Here is a 19,933-nt window from a genome sequence, read left to right on the forward strand (position 1 = left end):
TGACTTTTTTTCTTTTTCTTTTTTTTTTTTTCTGTCAAGAAAAACCGAAAAGTCTAATAGGAATTTATAATACTGACGACATGGAAATAATTTTTGTAACTTTAAGGGTGCACGGATGATCCAGACAGTGAATCATGAATCGAAACAATTTTGAATAAGCTTGTATAGACACTTATTTTTATATTCCTTAGCCTTCTGCTCATCTAAAACTCTACCTTGAAAGGCTTTAACAATTTAAAGATTAAATCATAAGTTATTAAGTCATTAATTTAACCATTTAAGCCTCTAAGCCCAGCATCTATTACCTTCCCCCCTCAAGTCAATTTGCAAGAGATTAAAATAATAAAAATGATAATATCTCACACTTACAAAGCAGCTTTGATCTGTAGGAGCCTAAAGTGCTTTTTTAAAACTTTATAGAAAAACTAGGACCATCCACCCACATTTCAGAGTACATCTGAGGTAGAAGCTGGCAGCTGGTGAAAAGCAATGGAGTCATTTACCATCTGTACAGAAGACTACTATTTTTGAACAAGTATAAGGAATTAGAGGACTTAGGGAAATACAAACAGAATTAGCCGCTCAATTAAGTGGTACGTTCAATGGTCACAGGGTCCAAGGGCTATTATTTAAAGTTTCACCAGAGGAAGTTGTTTAAGGGTTCCCCTGAGAAGGAAAAAACAAAAAAACAAAGAAAAGCAACCCCCACCTACATTAGGGAAGTTACTGGTTCTAGTGATTCCGTCTAGATTTTCCCCAGAAGGACAGGTACTACCGGTGTCACCTCAGACACAGAAAAAACTATGACATTTAGGTTCTTTTTGTGTCTTTTTGGGTTCTCTTTCACACCCAATTTCAAAGACCTTTATAAAGAATGTTGATCTGGGGTGGATTAAATGGGTGACGGGCATTAAGGAGGGCACTTTTCAGGATGAGCACTAGGTGTTCTATGTAAGAGATGAATCACCGGGTTCTACTCCTGAAGCCAAGACTACTCTGTATGAACTAACTTGAAAATAAATTCATAAAAAAAAATAAATTAAAAAAAAAAACCTAGAATATTTATCTTGATGTTACAGTGTGTAGGAGAAGAATCCTGGTTCAAGCTCTGCCCCCTCCACCCATTTCAAGCACCTTATACCAACAATCTTCTGCCACCTGCACAAACGAGAAGCTGACTTCTCAATTTATATATATTTTAAAATATATTTTCCTCTTCTGTCTCTTCCTTTAAGAAACCCCTAAAGTCGTATCCTATATCTTTATAAAGTGGGAGCCTAGGAACAAGGTAAAAGAACTCCTGAGCTATCTTTACCAGGCTGCACTCCAATTCTCAAGGCTCTTTTCTCGGATTCTGATTTTCCCACATTTCATTAACTTAGAGTCAGTTCATATCTATAAAAGTTCAAGCATGAAAAATAGGATTTAAGTAGGAGAAATACTTCGACTAGATATAAAAAATAACTTCTTCACTGTCGGGGAGTACACCAAATCAGAATATCGACGGGAACACTGGCTCCCAAGTGGCAGCCATTAAGTCTTATCAGTGATTTTTGTGTTTTTAAAGAGCAGCCACTTGCTACCCCAGAGGCCTGACACGGCACTTGCTCAAATGTAAGAGATGGTCTTAGAGTCCTTTCAGCTCTGGGACTCTGTTCTATGTTGCTCTTCCTTTCACTGAAGGTTCAAAGTAGTCATATTAAGAAGGCGACAAGTGGCACTTGGAAAGAAAAAGAAAGATGAGGACCGCATCGAGTCGCCAAGCAGATTGTGATCATTACCTACTATATCGCCATCCTTTTGTAGGGGACTTGAGAATAGCTTTCCAATGATCTACCTCTGTTCTTTCCCAAACCACACAACCTAACTGATCTCCAAAAGTTTGATTTTGTACATTGATTTAAAAAAAAAAAATCCTGGGGCGCCTGGGTGGCGCAGTCGGTTAAGCGTCCGACTTCAGCCAGGTCACGATCTCGCGGTCCGTGAGTTCGAGCCCCGCGTCGGGCTCTGGGCTGATGGCTCAGAGCCTGGAGCCTGTTTCCGATTCTGTGTCTCCCTCTCTCTCTGCCCCTCCCTCGTTCATGCTCTGTCTCTCTCTGTCCCAAAAATAAAATAAAAAAACGTTGGAAAAAAAAAAATTAAAAAAAAAAAAAAAAAAAGCCTAAATGAATTTGCTCCACTCTACTCAAATACTTTTAACCTGATCTTTCTTTCAATCAAGTCGGTACAAACTTAAGAGATGAAAATTAATAGTAATACGTATTAAACAAAACATAACTTAGAAGATAAAGGAATGCTAATAAAAATGCATTACAAAGTTAAATCTATCTAAACAGTCCCGTTTCCCCCCAAATTCTGCTGATAATTTAGTTCCACTTGAGAAGAACATAGCTGCTATGGCTTTTACATATATACAGGTACAAAGATAGACAGATATGTACATGTGTACACACATGTATCTAAGAGATAGGAGATTCAAATGAAAGCAAAAATCTTGATACCTTCTTCATGGCCTGACACTTGGCTGTCTCAGAAAAGCCAATCATCTTATCAGGAGAGCAGATCTTGATGAAGGGGAAGTTGGATTCCTCTGCAATCTTTGCAGCTAAAGCCGTCTTCCCACTATGAGGAGGGCCTGCATAAAGATATGAGCAAGTCAGGGGAAAAAAGCCAAACCAAGCAAAGGGGAATAAAACAAGTTTAAACTTTTATCCACAATGTACTGAGGTCTCAACTAGTTGCTCATTAACATTTCCTGACACAATTTCACAGCAGACATGTTTTCTCTTATTTATTAGCAACTAAACTTAATGAACTGATTAGCATTTCTCAAAGGTATGATGAAATACATTCCTTCTTTCTTTCTCATAGTCTTAATCTTTCAAACTTCTGGCTAAATATATAATATGCAAGGGTTTTGTTTCTTAAAAAAAAAAAAAAAAGAAGAAGAATACCTTCAAACACATTATCTGTCCTATGTTATTAGTTCTACCAAATCACTTGTCTAATAAACAAATACGACCTTCTTAGGAGATAATATTGTGGGCAGGGGAAAACTGCCTTATTAGAAGCAAATACGACTTTAAAAGCTAAAATTTTAAAGATTTAGGCCTTCTCATAAAGGCAGCCAAATCTATAAGCTTAACTGTATTTAGACATCTTCTCCTCCTTCCCTTCTGTGAAATGGAAGATGTGTCCCTTTTCCACCCATAAACCAACCGATTCTTCCTTCCCATCTTCTCAAGAACCTGACATTACTGACTGTATCCTCTTCCCCATATGTTCCATCTCTTCGTCTTCCCTGGTCTTTCCAATAGCATTTAAGCACATTTGAGCACAAAGCAAAAAAACTTTCTGGACTTCACACCCCTCAACACTAGTCTTGCTTCTCCCTTCAAAATGAAACTTCTCTAAACAATTATCTACACTGGCTGCCACTTTTCATTTTCCCTCCATTCTCAAACAAATGCTATGGTTTCCATTCCCATTACATGGAACAGGCTCCCATCTGGGTCATCAATGACCTCTATGTCACCAAATCCAACAGACACTTCATCTGTTGGCCTCTTAGGAATATTTGATCCAATGGGAGAACTCTTCTCTTTTTACAAATACTTTTCTTGGCTTCTGTAACAGCACCTTCTCTTCTCCCCCTCTTACCTCCCTGGTTACTCTTGCTCAGTCTTTGTCAACTCTTCCTGCTTTACTTGCTTCTTAAATGTTGACAAACCTCAGAGATCAGTTCCAAGCCCCCTTTTCTTCTCAACCTACACCCTTTCTGTAAGTAACCTCACCCAACCACCATGGATTCAACAACAGTCTATACACAGACAACTCATAAATGTTATTGTCAGCCAGACCTCTCTTCTGAGCCCACATATCCAATGGGCTACTCAACATTTCCAATTCAATTATTCTATAGGAACCTCAATCTCAACATGTCCAAAACTGAACTCAAAACCTTTCTTCTTAAAATCTGCTTCTCTACTAGTGTTCCCAATCTTAGTACACAGCACCATTTACCAGGTTGTGTATACTAGAAACCTGGTGATCATGTTTGATACCTCTCCCCATATTCAATCTAGTTATTTAATATTTCTAAGCTTCAGCTTCCCCATCTACAAGATAGGGATAACAGAAGCATCTGCCTTCATATGATTGAAGTGGGGTTTAAATAAGATAGTGTATGCAAAGTGCTAGTAGAGTGACTAACCAATAATAACAATTCAAAGAATGTTAGCTTAATTATAAGTAATAACAATGATTATTATAAATCCTCTTTCCTTCTACCTCCTAAATATTTCTCAAAATGGTCTGCTTATCTCCATCTCCACTACCAGGATGTTACTTCAAACCACAATCAACTTTCATCAAGGTGCATTAATGCGACTGCTTCTAACCATTGGTTTCCCCTGTATCTTTTTTGACTCTCCAATCCATTCTCTGTCACAAAGCGGTCATGACATTTTGAAAATACAAACCTTATCATGTCACTTTACTGCTGAAAACCCTACAAACTGCCCCTCAGACAGAGACTAAATCTTTAATATGGCCCACAAGGCTGTGCATGAACTGGCTCCTGTCTACTTCTTTGGTTTCATGCCTAGCCACTCTCCTTTTCTCTCTCTCTTTTTTTCTTTCTTCCTTCCTTCCTTTTTTTTTTTTTTATATCTATTTTTGAAAGACAGAAAGACAGAGTATGAGTGGGGGAGGGGCAGAGAGACAGGGAGACACAGAAACTGCACAGAGGGAGCACAGAGCCTGACATGGAGCTCGAACCCACAAACCACGAAATCATGACCTGAGCCGAAGGTGGACGCCCAACCAACTGAGCCACCCAGGAGCCCTTCCTTTTCTGTTTCCATCTGCTTCCCATCCAGGGCTTTTTCACATGCTGGTCCCTCCACCTAGAACATCTTCCCCAATTACTTTGCTCAGCCAGTTTCTCATCCTTCCGGTCTTGGCTTAATGTGTTTCAGGGAGCTTTCACTCCCAGACCTTTGAAAGGAGTTAGATTCCTCTGTCATGTGGACTCACCAAACTTTTCTGTTGTTGTACTAATCATAACTGTAAACAAGTTAACCGGTGAACAGAATGTCCTTACCTTTTTGTCTACTTGGCAAACTCCTAACTAATCCTTCCAAGTCTAAATTAAATACCACCTTTAGCTTTCTTTGATCATCCTGCGCAAAATGACTTGCATTCACACACACCTTCACATATACACTGTAGTTAAGAATTTGTTTACATGGGGGCGCCTGGGTGGCTTCGTGGGTTAAGGGTCTGACTTTGGCTCAGGTCATGATCTCACAGTTCATGAGTTCGAGCCCCACATGGGGCTCTGTGCTGACAGCTCAGAGCCTGGAGTCTGCTTCAGATTCTGTGTCTCCTTCTCTCTCTGCCCTTCCCTGGCTTGTGCTCTGTCCCCCTCTCATCTCAAAAATAAACAAACATTAAAAGAAAAAAAATTAAAAAAAAAAAAGAATTTGTTTACATGTTTTTTTTAATGACCAGACTGAACTCTGTGAATGTCTTTATATCCCCAGCAACTGGTTCAATACCTAAAACATTTTGCTCAATGAATACTTATTTAATTGAATTAAGTATTATGTGGTATCATACAGTCTACTACATAATATTTAGTGAACATTTATTTAATCAAGTTGATTACTATGTGGTATCACACAGTCTATTAAGTAACAGAAGTTTCAATGCAATTCTACAAGAAAACTAGTTACTATCATTCATCAGTAACATGCCCCCCCCAACTTTAATTTGTGTACAATATTGGTACATAAACTGGATTGCTATTTTTAGATCATGAATAGGTTTTAAACTGAAAATAATTCATTTTTCTGGAATGTGCTAAATAAATAACTTTGTAAAAGTGCTTTTTTTTTTTTTTTTTAACTTTTAATGCCATCTCTTCATTCTTTCTCACCTTCCAAAAGGACGCTAACCAGGGGTGTACGATCACTATTTTTAGTCTGCTGAACCAGCAGCTCCCCATCTTCTAGAACTCGAGTAACTGGATCGCCCCATTTGATAATACCATTCATAATGTAACTTGCATAATCCTCTTGGTTTGTGCCAAATGCCTATGGAGGAAAATTATAATTTAAAGCATTTTGAGTGTCAGTATAAAAACTAAAATTCCCAAAAATATATAAGATGAGTAATAATTCCTACATATTAAAAGTATTGAGCAATATCCCACATTAACGTAAAAAGCCTGAAAAGCAAATAAAAACAAACAAAAAACCATTATCTTATAATTTCTCATTTAAACTTTTACCCAACAGTGGTGGGGAGGAAGCTGTTTTGGGTGACTTAACAAAATAAAACAAAGATTCTAGGGTCAGATTCTACAAGAGCCCAAGCCCTTGTAACCCCTGAGAAAGGGCAGGTTCCAATGTGCTTGTTTCTATAAGGAGTACACTGGTTGTGTCCTTCTGTTAAGAACAAAGGGAGAAAGAGATTATGGACTTACAACTTAGAAACAGTTGGCTCAGCAGACAAAGATACTATCCTGACATTGACTGTCGGTGTCATGGATTAAAATGGGAAATGAAATGGCATTGAGGAGATCTTGTCCACATCAGCTTGGTGGTGGGGGACATAAGTTAAATGGCACCAAGGTAAGTTTATGTGTGTAAATATAAGATTTAGAATGAGGTAGCAATGAGCAACTATAATGAAAGACTAAAGTATCAGAAAAAGGAAATAAAAGCAATCACTATATATAATAATTTTATGTGTGCTCGCTACATATTAGAGCTTAAATCACATCCCTCTTCATTTTCAACTTCTAGTTTTAAATTGTAACTCCCACCAAACCAGCTGCCAAGGGTAATCAGTAACTTTAGTACTTAGCGACTTAATGGAATTGTGTTTTTAAAAGGTTAACAAGTGAAGAAATGAGTAGGAAAACATAACTCAACGTAATCTAAAGGTCCCATATCTTGAGAACTTCAAATTTTAAAAATTTACCACATCCTTCAAAAAGTCAATTTTTCATTATCCAACATATGGAATGATTTTAACAGCTCTTTAGAACTTGCACCTCACAGAAAGTCATCCTCTGTAATACTGTCTCAACAACATACGGTGGTCTCATTACTCTGTTACTTTGCCACCAAATCATTTTGCAGACCACGCTTTTGTCCTTGAATGCACTAGTCCTTTGATTCCTGTACACAGAAGAAAGTTATCATTCCCTGTTTTGGATATGAGAAACTCGATGGCCCTGTAAAAAGTTATAAAGGAGGAGTCTAGTAAGCACTTGTTGAATGGCTATTGAAGGAAATATACAGATTGGCTGGCTTTTTGTCTTTAATTATTCCAAGTATATGCTGTAAGCTTCATAGCAGCAGCTTTAAGATACCTGAACCTGGAAACAGTGACCCTCCAGGCTAACCATATATATGAGTCTTCCTTACTCATTCTGTCATTATATTTTCTGTTTTATCCCCTGGACCTTTGGAACAAATAAAAGGAAGTTATTAATTACTTAACTAAGCAAGTTATCTCAGCTTCTCCTTCCTAGTAGCCAAATTATTTGTCATTAAAAAAATCTTGGAATAGATCAGTTAGGCTGGGCTCTAATATTTTTGGTAACTATTACGAATGATAACAGCAAAAGATGAAATCATTTCCAATGCTCAGTAAGTTAAAATAATTATTTTATATTTAAAAGTCACACCAGTCATAAAAAAGTAGACAGGGCTAAAACAAATTGATTTTAGTCTTTAAAGGAGATACTTGCAACACATAATTATTAAGAATATATAAAGAACTTGAACAGACCAAATAAAGAATAAATAATACAACAGAAAAACAGGCAAAAGACATGAATAGCATTTCACAGAAGACACTCATATAGCCAATAAACATACGCAGAGATACTTAAATTCATAGGTGATCAGTGAACTGCAAATCAAGGCCAAAATGAGAGCTCATTTTACATTCGACTGAATGGCAAAAATGAAGTCCGAGAGTACCAAGTGTTATGAGATGGTGATCTCCCTATCATGAGGAATAATTTCAATTTAAGTACTAATTACTCAGCCATCAGCATTAATGTGCAAATATTTCTCCTACTGGACATTTCCAATCCTGAGATTTCCTGATTTTTAAAAGTACATACCATATAACCTTACAGAATACTGGGTAAAATGGCGATTGTGGGTTTGTTTTTTTTTTTTAGTTTATCCATCACTCAATATCCATACTCACTGGTTTGATATCATTCTCCAAAGAAGCAAGAAAGTCTCCTCTTGTCACCTGCAGGCTCTCTGCTTTCTCCATGTCCACCTCTACTTTAGTGCTGGCCTAATCAGGAATGAAAACAAAAATGTAAGGCCTTCCAAGATTTAAGACGATTTTCAGTCTAAGAATGTAATACCTGGGGACTTTTTTAAAAAGCATATTTTCACAGACAAAAGACATCTCTCTCAAATTCACAAACATACATAACTTTTGCCCGAACAATTCCCCTTCTAGGGATTTATCCCAGGAGTATATCCACAAATGTATGCAAAGTTACATGTATCAGGATATCTGTTAGAGTAATTTGTAATAGCAGAAGATTAGAAGCAAATTAAGTGTCTACCAGAGGGTACCAGTTACGTACATTAGGACACATTTGGACCAAAGAACACTGGAGAGTTTTGTTTTGTTTTTTTTTCCCCTTCAAAATAAGGCACAAGGAGGAGAAAATACATACAAAGGGTCTCTAAGAACAGTGGTTCTCATCCTTGGCTACATACAGAATAACCTCTAGAGCCTTTAAAGATACACAGAAGCCCAGCCCCACTCCCTTCAGGATTTTGATCTGACAGGTTCAACAGAGGGTCCATGCATTTATAGTTTTAAAAAGTGCCACGGGTGATTCTAATGCTCAGCTAGGTTTGTGAACCATTATTCTAGAAGACCAAGGTCCTACAATTTTGATTTGTGCTGATACTTTGTGCCAGCTCCAAATATTCTGCTTACTGCACCTGGAGCTAGCACTTAGAACAGACATCTGGAGAAGCATCAAGGCCTTTATCAGCACTTGGAGCTGCCTGGACCTGATGAGTGATTGAGACACTAGCACATTTTTTAACGCGACTGGGCTCACTCCCAATAGCACGAGGCAAGTGAGTCTAATTTGTAAATGGCACTGTGTTTTTTAAAAAAGGTATCTTCAAAAACATCTGACTATAAAACAAAAGTAAATTAAGCAATATTAACCTTCCATTGATTATTATAAAACACCAGCCATGTTCCTTTAGGAACAGATTGTTGAGACAAATGAAATGACAAACATTTTGTAAAAAGTCAGACTTACGGGATAAAAGGAACTATGTCAGAAACCGGATCAAGACAGCAAAACAGAATACATTTATTTATCTCCCTTCCTGCCCCAAATCCCATGAAATGACAGAAAGTGAAAGAGAAAGGTTAAAAAGCATAGAAGACATATCCAAAAATTTCACAGAGAGGAGTCTCAGAAGGAGAGAAGAGAAAGGATGATAGAGAAACGAACAATAAGAGACAGAAGAAAAAATGTTCTCCGCACCCAAAGGAGTGTCTTTGCAGTTTAAAAGATTCAATGAGTGCTCATTAGATAAATGAAAAAACCCCACATCTGTCTAGACACACTGCTATAAACTATCAGAACACCAAAGGTGAAGAGAAGTCCTAGACAACTTTTTGGTGACAAAAACAGGTTACCTGCAAAGAAACCAGAGTAAAACTGGCATATCTCTCACTAGCAACACTAGAAACAAGAAGAGAACACATATCCAGCTGTCTCCCCTAAAGAATGATTCTCACATATACTTAGGGAGGCATAGGCAAGCATTTTCACAATAGTTATTATGCACTGTTCTGGACACTAGAGACATAGCAATTCAAAACAGGGTTCCTGCCCTCATGGATCTTACATTTTAGATTGTTGTAATATTCTAGAATACTGTGCATTTGTCCAAAATAATGAAGACTTGTGCATACTGATGGAAAGTTACCCAATATATATTGCCAAGTGAAAAATATAAACTGCAGAATAATTCCATTAAAATCTTTTTTAAAAAGCACACATCTGTATGACTATAAATGTAGAGAAAAGATTATAAAGATACATCCCAAATGTTGGCTACCTCTGGAGAGGGAAAGACAAGGGGTATTGGAGACAGCCTTTCTCACTTTTCCCTATATAATCTGGCATCTAGAATCTCCTACAAAAAAATTTATTCATACATTTATGTATGTATGTATGTATGTATGTATTTTGAGAGAGAGAGAGAGAAAGCATGAATAGGGGAGGGGTAGAGAGAGGGAGAGAGAAAGAAAGCATGAGTAGGGGAGGGGTAGAGACAGGGAGAGAGAGAGAATCCCAAGCAGGCTCCACACTGTCAGCAAGGAGCTTGATGCAGGGCTTGAACCTATGAACCGTGAGATCATGGCCTGAGCTGAAGTAAGATGCTTAATCAACTGAGCCACCCAGGCGCCATTTCTAAGTTACTTCACATTTCTAAGTTAAAGAAAGGAAATGGTGTTACAGGAAACAGCACCTCTATGAAAAAAATTATAATGCTCAGTTCACAATATAGACATCTCTATAGTGCTTTATAGGTTATAAAGTATGTTTGCATATATTTTCTCATTTCATCATACCCATTATCTCATTTTATCCTACACAAGCCCGTACGTTTTCTTACATTAAGGGTAGGATAATTTAACTAAGGGATATAAGGTTTCCTTCCCAGGTAATCTTACATAAAGGTCTTAAACTCTGATTAAAACTTTTTGACACATCTTAAAGGATTTGACAAGGTGTAAACTCTCAGGTGGAAGTGAAGGAGCTCTGACATAATCACATTAAAACCCCAGTGAAGCCACCAGCCTCGTTCCAAATGTCCCCGCTCTATATAGCCCTGAACTTTTATTATGATGTTTTATGTGCTGATTTCCTCTGCTAGTGAAACTAAATTCAAATGATAGAAACATAAAACAATATGAAGGGAAAATCTTACCTTTCCACATTTGCCAAAAAAGTATGACAGATTTCAGGACTGAAACTGTGTGAAACTTGTCTTTTTGCCATTAAGAAAGGGCTCACTCAATGAATTAAAAGTAAATTAGATGGCTAGGGGAGTTATTTTAGAACAAATTTTTGTTAGGCACTACAGGAATTTTAGAAGTTACCTAATTGTAAACAATATTCTAAATTTTTCCTACCTCTTCATTAAAATAAGTTTTCTAAGGACTTCTCTTAGCTAACTTTTACTATTTTGTCAAAATTGGTAAAATCTAATTTTAAAATATTCTACAATTCTGACATGAACATAAGGGAAGGGAAGCAAAAATAATATAAAAACAGGGAGGGGGACAAAACATAAGAGACTCTTAAATATGGAGAACAAACTGAGGGTTACTGGAGGGGGTTGTGGGAGGGGGGATGGGCTCAATGGGTTAAGGGGCATTAAGGAATCTACTCCTGAAATCATTGGTGCACTATAAGCTAACTAACTTGGATGTAAATTAAAAAAATAAAATAAAATAAAGTAAAATATTCTACAATTCTGAATGTTTACTCATTCAGAAAACCTTTTCTCATTTGTCTGAATTACTGTGATTTTTTTCCTACATTTTATTTATAACAGCTAATCAATATAGAAGAGGCAACATCTTTCAACTTATACCTGCAGAAACTAATAAGCTTGTATTTCAACACAAGCAAATTATCAAGTGGTCACCCTTAAATTTCATAACCTTTTAAATCTGACCTTTCAAAGTTCTTATCATTCCTCTCAAATTAAGGGCAGAATGACCTTAATCAATCAAAATTCTACAGAAAATAAGAAATAGTGCTATTGAAATTGTGTAAGCATAAATCAGAGCTTTGATTCAAGTGGAAAGTGTCTGTGTGTTTTGTGTGCGTGCATGTCCTCAATTTACTTCCTTACAACCGATTAGAGCAGAAGAAATTTGGGTTATGAGTCTTTTCTACCTGAAGCAGAAATTCCTTTCAAGAGAAAAACAACCAAATGTCATATGAATTTCAGTTGACCACAAACATGGGTTCAAGTACAAGTGACATGCACATCAGGTGTTTATGACTGGATTTTCCACTTGATTCAGAAAACTTGAAGAAAACAGTCTAACAGGGAAGACTCATTTAGTTGAGTCCACCTGAGTTTATTTAAGCCTAAATCTTTTGAAAAGGAAACAAAATAAAACCAATACTGGCTTTTTATAATGCAGAAACAGGACATTAGAACAAACAGTTGAATGCTATGGATGTTTTAAAGTCCTGTCTCAACTTTAGATCAAAAGCTTCAAATTAAACACTTATTCATCAATCATTACTAGCAAAGCTATAAACATCTACAGCAATGGAAATACTACAACTGGACGCCTTTTGTTCAGCTGAGGAGTCTTGTTGTGAAAACAGTGTTTTGATGACAGATTTTTTTAAATGCAGAAAAGGCAATAATAGATGTTCACGTTATTTCTTTCTGGGGACTAAGGGTTAGTGGCCTCTAAGTCTCTTCCCTGAAGTCCCATGTATTAACTATTTCATAAACACTGTAAAAAATTAAAAGCTGTTTGATACAAAAGATACTGATCACAAGTCAATATGCATTACCTTAAGTCTGAAAGTAAAAACATGGGAAACGTGAAGGAAAGAAAATCAACTATTTGCAATACTTCTTACTTGCAAATCTGAAGGATAACATACTCTGTACAGTGGTAACTAACACTTACAGTGAAAAAAACTGTAACTGCAAACAGTCAACAAACTCAGAAACTCAGACACTGGAAAGGATATTTATGGTATGCTCTCAAACCAGCCAATAATAACGAAATTGGAAATAATTAACATTTATCTAGTCTGTAAGGCATTTCCATATACAGTATCTGATTTCATTTTCACAAAAACCTGATGAGGTAAGTAGTTATTTCCCCTTGACAGAAATAAAGTATAAGAATTATAATGCAGAGCCACACCTACTGACTACAAAAGCTGTGATCTTTCCAACATTCCTCATTGCCTCGTGTGTAGATAAACCCAATACATGCTTGAAGAATGTGTGTTTCTTTGTGAGACAATGGCTTAGAATGACATTTTGGATTAGGACGATTGTGGTAAAAATTACAAGTGACTAAGAAAATAATCTGGTGGCCAGTGCATATACGAAAACTCTGATAATACACGAGCCACTGTGGGTTAAACCAAGATGCACTGATGTGTTCTGAGAGATCAGTATGGTGGGGAACAATTTTCATATCATTTACACAATTTTTCTTGAAGTCCCCATCACTTCTAAGACATTTCTTAAAGCAAGGAGGAAGGATGAAGGAATGATGGATGGATGGATGGATGGATCCATTCTATGAAGGACCCAGTACTATATTTCCACACTATCCTGACCTTTGGCATCCCTGAGCTAGAACAAAGTCACTTCTATTATGTAGGGAAATTACGACTTATAGGTAGAGCTTAATTCGGAATACATACATGAGTTTACTAGAAATATTCACCAAACACCTGCTCTGTTCTCAGTATTTAGACCTATTTAGGGCACTGGGGGAGATTCAGACATGAATAAGATATGGACTTAAAGTCTAGAACAGGGGTTGACAAACTTTTTCCGTAGAAAATGAGACAGTAACTATTTTAGGCTTTGTGGGCAATGCAGTCCTTATTGCAAATACTCAACTCTACCATTGTAGCATGAAGGCAGCCATAGATAACACATAAATAAATGGGTGTGTTCCCAGAAGACATTATATATAAAAATGGGTGGTTAACTGGATATGGCCCACGGGCCATAGTTTGCTGATCCTCAGGTTAGAATGAGTGATAGGATGCTGCCAACTCCACTCTCCTCAATACTCCACTCGACACAGCTGTCAGAGTGAGCTTCTGTTTTAGCACTATGTCACTGCTATTCTTAAAACTCTTCAATGGCTTAGCACTACTCACAGGAAAAAAGTCCATACTTCTTAGCACAGTATAAAAGGCTCTTTGTGCTCCACTCCCTGCTTTAGTCTCCTGACTTGTTCCTTACAACGTCTCTCTCTACCTCCCCTCCGCTACCTTTTATGCTGAAGCGATACTGAATTACCCTAAGACACCATGCTATTTTGTGTCTCTGTTCCTTTGCCCTCTACCTAAAATGTCCTATACCACCAAGAAACACATCCGCCCAGAAATTCCTCTGTGAAGCATCCTCTCACCCCACAAGTTGACCAGCTCTGACACGCTTTCACTTCCTTAACTCTCCTGTAGTTTCTGTTCCTGAATGGGGAGATTAAACTGTGAGCTGCTCAGGGGCAGGCGGTTGGTTTACTTCTTTCAGGTGCAGCATTAACTGCTAGCACAGTGTCTGGCAGAGGGTAGGCGCCGAATTAATCTACGGTGAACCAAAGTCAACTGAAGGTACCACAAAGCGATACATTACTACTTCAAGAAGGAAGACAATACAGACTTCTTGAAGGAGAACAATCAGAAAAGGCTTGAAGCAAGTGGTGGCATGTGAACTAGGTATCAAAAAGGTAAGTAAACGCAGACCGTAAAGACTTCTGCAAAAGCAAAAAAGTGAAAAAATAAATTAATGTCTGATGACCAATGAGTAGTATTTCAGTTTGGTTGAAGTATGGAGAAGAACTGGGAACACATTTGGAAAGGTTAGTTCGGGGTCAGATCTAGAGGACTTTAAAGATCTGGCTAAGAAGTCTGTACTTTGTGCTGAAAGCTTCTGTAGGGCACAACAGTATGAGACAGGAAGACTAATCCAACAGAAGGTGGGTAGAAACTGAAAGACACCTGCCAAGACAGAAGCGACATTTGCCAAACGACTTGATGTAGGACACGTTGGAGTGACAGGAATTAAAGAGAATCCTGAAGTTTAAAGCCTGGGAAATTGGGATAAACAGGAACATATGAACAAGAAGGAAAGTAGCTTAAAAAAAAAAAGACAGTGAATTTGGTTTTGGAATATTAAATTTGAGACCTGATAAAACACCCAGGTAGAGATATTTAGTATAAATCTGAAAGTGGGAGAAAGAAACTTTCAAGAGATGAGACGTCAACCTGGGAGTCATCCATCCATCTAAAGAGGAGAAGGAATGATAAAGATTCGAAAGCATTTTATCAACATAAAAGTATCCTCGTATGTATTTCTATCATAATATCAATAACATTATTATACTAATTTGCAAACAGGTCCATCTGCTTGACTCTAAATTCCTTGAGAGGCGAGGTCACGGAGCTCGTGGCTCCATGAGAGACATGGCCAAACATCTGATGATGTGTCACCAGCTTAATAGTCAGAAAATAGCAGGTGTTCGGTGTGTGTGCTGAATGAAGCAGCCCCCATAATTCTAGCATTGTAGAGAACACAATTTCCTATGACACGTTACGACATAGCACAAACATTAAAAATAAAATCCTTCGAAATCTTCATCTTCACATGTCTGTATCGGATGGCATCAATCAAAGGCAAATGTGTCAGTGGTTACCATGGGGCAGATGCCGCCATTACATTTCTTCCTGCTACTCTGAAGATCTGGCAACCGACTACTATTTTTACCATGTCTCTTCTCTATCAAAAGTCAGCATTACCACAGCCCTTGGCACATGTGAAAGGAAAGAATACCGACACAGTATTTATAGAGCTGCAGGCTCCTAATTTGTTAGTGATCTTACTGACCTTTTTTTTTTTAATGTTTATTTATTTATTTGGAGAAAGAGAGAGTGCACGTGAGTGGGAGAGGGGCAGAGAGAGAAGGAGAGTCAGAATCCCAAGCAGGCTCCATGCTGCCAGCGCAGAGCCCGACGCAGGGCTTGATCCCATGAGCCCGTGAGATCATGACCTGAGTCAAAATCAAGAGTCGGGTGCTCCACCGACTGAGCCCCCCAAGCGCCCTGATTTTACTGACCTTTATGTGTCGGTTCATAGCAGTGGACTGTGCCGCCCGCACCAGACCCTCCAGTTCAGCACCGCTGAAATTCTTGGTCTCTACAGCCAGTTCTTTAATGTCTACATCAGCAGAGAGTAACTGATGCCCTCTCATCCTTGCTGTGTGGATGTGAAGGATCTGTAGTCGACCCTTCTCATCTGGTAAGCCTGATAAAATTGAAAATGAAATAAAAATTATTATAATCCTAAGGCTTTTCTGATAGGTACTTAAGCAGGTAAACCTGTGCTCCTCACGACATACAACTTTTCTATCTAGTGTTAAGTTACATGACTTTGCTCTTACTAATGAACTCTAAACATACACCCTTCTCCCAATCGGTGACAGACCTGCTTACCTATCTCCATTTTAACTTCCAGTCTTCCAGGTCGAAGGAGAGCCTCATCTATCAGATCTGGTCTGTTGGTCATTCCTGAGCACAAATTTTAAAACAAAACAACAAAGTTCAAAAATAAGATAAAATGTCCCTTCAGTATATGTAAGAATAATGATTTCTCAAACAAGCTAAGACATTTTATAAACATCAAATAGAAAGTCAATTATTCTCAAATAAAAATATGATTTGTTCTTGATCTGTTCTAATGAAAATACCTGAAGACTCTGCTTTAGTATTTCACTCCACTGCCAATGAAATATAAATGTAATGAAAACTTCAAATATTTAAAAAGAGAATGTAAGGTTCAGAGAGGATAAGTAGCCTATCAAAGTGAGAGAGGGGTAATGTATGTGAATGTAATCTGTCCAACCTCAACGTCCCTCTCCTTTTCCGTAGGCCAATGGTTTTCAACCTTCCTAAGCAGCAGAAGTTTTGTTTTGTTTTGTTTCTAAAGTCACCTTAAGAAGAATCTCAGTACAGGGGCATCTGGGTGGCTCAGGTGGTTAAGCGTCTGACTTCATCTCAGGTCGTGATCTTGCGGTTCGTGAGTTCGAGCCCCACATTTGGGCTCTGTGCTGACAGCTCGGGGCCTGGAGCCTGCTTCGGATTCTGTGCCTCCCTCTGTCTCTACCCCTCCCCAGCTCATGCTCAGTCTGTCTCCCTCTCTCAAAAATAAATAAAAACATTTCAAAAAAAGAAGAAGCAAGAAAGAAAGAAGGAAGAAGGAAGAAGAAGGAGGAGGAGGAGGAGGAGGAGGAGGAGAAGAAGAAGGAGAAGAAGAATCTGAGTACATGAAGCAATTAAAAGAAGTTACCACTGGGATACATGATCTGAAGCTCACCCACAGACCCTGAGGCACCTCTGGGGCCCCTGGAGGCCTACAGGATGCAATTTGAAAACCACTGCATTACACTCTGTCTTTTTCACCTTTGAGCTGTAAGCATACACCCATGAGTCACTAAAACCCATCTTTTATTTGTCCTATTAAGGCTAGACATTAAAACAGTCAAATTCTTCAATATCACTTGATTCTAATTTGGAAACATGGGCAGTACAGTGTAATTACAACCTGCTCAGATCTTAATTCAGAACCTATTTATCTCACGTTTTTGAAATCATAGAACTTTTGTTTTTTTAAAGCAAACATACCAATGACTAAGATGTTGTTCAGCTGCTCTACCCCATCAATTTTGGACAGCAACTGGTTGACGACAGTGTCATGAACTCCTGTGCTACCAGCCATGCTCCCTCTCTGCTTGCAGATGGCATCAATTTCATCAAAGATGATTATGTGCAAACCACTGTTAGCACCAAGCTAGAAAGGGAAGAAATTATATTAAAGGTCATAACTTGAATATATTATTAAACAAACTAATTTAAAAAAAGCAAAACAAAGCTTCCACGGATTGATTTTGCTGCATTTTGACTAACAAATACAGAAAGTATAATCAATCATGGCTGCTGTGCTCTCAGAGGCATTCCAGAACTTCATATTTAATAGCCATAAAACAAAAATACACATTATTTACAACTGAAGTTGTAAAACAAATAGAAATAAGTTAAAAATAAACTAGGTCCTATCATACCTATGATATATACTATATAATACCTAAAGATAAATGCTGTTAACATTCTCTAGATTTATTTTTATATTTTAAATTTATTTTAGTTAAAAAATTGGGAGCTCACTGAATCTTGTATTTTCTTGAATATTAACTATTCTTTGAAAACTATTTAGGGCGCCTGGGTGGCTCAGTGGGCTGAGCATCTGACTTTGGCTCAGTCATGATTGGAGTCGGAGCCTGCTTCGGATTCCGTGCCTCCCTCTCTCTCTGCCCCTCCCCTGCTCACGCTCTGTCTCTGTCTCTCTCTCAAAAATAAACAAACATTAAAAAATTTTTAAAAATGGGAATGCAAGCTGGGGCAGCCACTCTGGAAAACAGTATGGAGGTTCCTCAAAAAACTAAAAATAGAACTACCCTACGACCCAGCAATTGCACTACTAGGCATTTATCCACGGGATATAGGTGTGCTGTTTTGAAGGGACACATGCAGCCCCATGTTTATAGCAGCACTATCAACAACAGCCAAAGTATGGAAAAAGCCCAAATGTCCATCGATGGAAGAATGGATAAAGAAGAGGTGATATATATATATACAATGGAGTATTACTCAGCAATCAAAAAGAATGAAATCTTGCCATTTGCAACTACGTGGATGGAACTGGAGGGTATTATGCTAAGTGAAATTAGTCAGAGAAAGATAAATATCATATGACTTCACTCGTGTGAGGACTTTAAGAGACAAAACAGATGAACATAAGGGAAGGGAAACAAAAATAATCTAAAAACAGGGAGAGGGACAAAACAGAAGAGACTCATAAATATGGAGAACAAACTGAGGGTTGCTGGAGGGGTAGTGGGAGGGGGGATGGGCTAAATGGGTAAGGGGCACTAAGGAATCTACTCCTGATATCACTGTTGCACTATATGCTAACTAATTTGGATGTAAATTTTAAAAAATAAAAAAAAAATTAACAAAAGAAAAGTATTTAAAACTGTTATTTTTGTTTCTATTTGCAAAATACATGATTATAGAAAATGTGGAAAAATACTAAAAAATGTAAAGAAATCACAATCATCCAAAATTCAACTAGCTGGAAATAACTCCTATTATTAATCTGGTGCTATGTAAGTAGTTTGTAACCCTTTTTTCAGTCCAGATAGTATCTTCAGCCCTTTCACATAGCTATAAATACAACTATACCATATGCAGACAAAGAAACTGCAGAAGATAAAGGTCAATTTTACTTCATAATAATAAGACTGTAGTTAGGTCAGCGAGAAACAATGGTACATAAATAAGGTAAACAGAATCTGTAAGTTTATTTTGGTAATGGAAGTGGTGATGACAAAAAAAGCAAAGTTCTACTCTTCCCTCTCTTTCTCTCTGTCCCTCATGGGATTCTCTCTCTCTCTGCCCCTCGATCATGTGCGCCCTCTATCTCTAAAAAAAATCACAAAAATAAAAATAAAATAAAATAAAATAAAAAAAACAAAGTCCTAGATTTGATTATTGCCTGCATGTGGAAGGGGGAAGTGACAACAAAGATAAGAAATACCTTGTAGTTAGGATAAGAAAGATGCAGAATGAAAAGACGCAAAAGAAAATTTTTTTAAAGTTTCTACTATGATAATATTAAAGTGTCAACAGAACATTTAATTAGAAATGTCCTCCAGGGGCATCTGGATGGCTCAGTTGGTTGAGCATCCAATTCTTGACTTCAGCTCAGATCATGATCTCATGGTTTGTGGGTTCGAGCTCAGCGTAGGACTTTGCACTGACAGTGCAGAGTGTGCTTGGGATTCTTTCCCTCTCTTTCTGCCCCTCTCCCCTCAAGATAGATAAATGAATAAATGAATAAATAAATAAATAAATAAATAAACAAACATTTTATATATATATATATATATATATACACACACACACACACACACACACACATATAAAGAAATGACCTCTAGAAAAAAAAAGATACATGCAACTAGACAAAAGAGAGAAAGATAGATCTGAAAGTCATCTACA

The 19,933-nt window shown here is 37.6% G+C and overlaps 1 protein-coding gene across 1 annotated transcript in view; it reads right to left on the minus strand.

Annotated features, from left to right (window-relative positions):
• Positions 1–19,933, minus strand: part of NSF (N-ethylmaleimide sensitive factor, vesicle fusing ATPase) — a 147,901-nt gene that overhangs the window by 41,296 nt on the left and 86,672 nt on the right. Inside the window, exons 10-15 of the mRNA XM_030295291.2 lie at positions 17,498–17,663; positions 16,310–16,384; positions 15,934–16,121; positions 8,236–8,331; positions 5,942–6,098; positions 2,502–2,635 (exon numbers count right to left, since the gene is read on the minus strand). Coding sequence (XP_030151151.1) covers positions 2,502–2,635; positions 5,942–6,098; positions 8,236–8,331; positions 15,934–16,121; positions 16,310–16,384; positions 17,498–17,663 — 816 coding nt within the window. The remainder of the gene's footprint in view (positions 1–2,501; positions 2,636–5,941; positions 6,099–8,235; positions 8,332–15,933; positions 16,122–16,309; positions 16,385–17,497; positions 17,664–19,933) is intronic.

This window comes from Lynx canadensis, chromosome E1, assembly GCF_007474595.2.
Source record: "Lynx canadensis isolate LIC74 chromosome E1, mLynCan4.pri.v2, whole genome shotgun sequence".
NCBI classification, from domain to species: Eukaryota; Metazoa; Chordata; class Mammalia; order Carnivora; family Felidae; genus Lynx; species Lynx canadensis.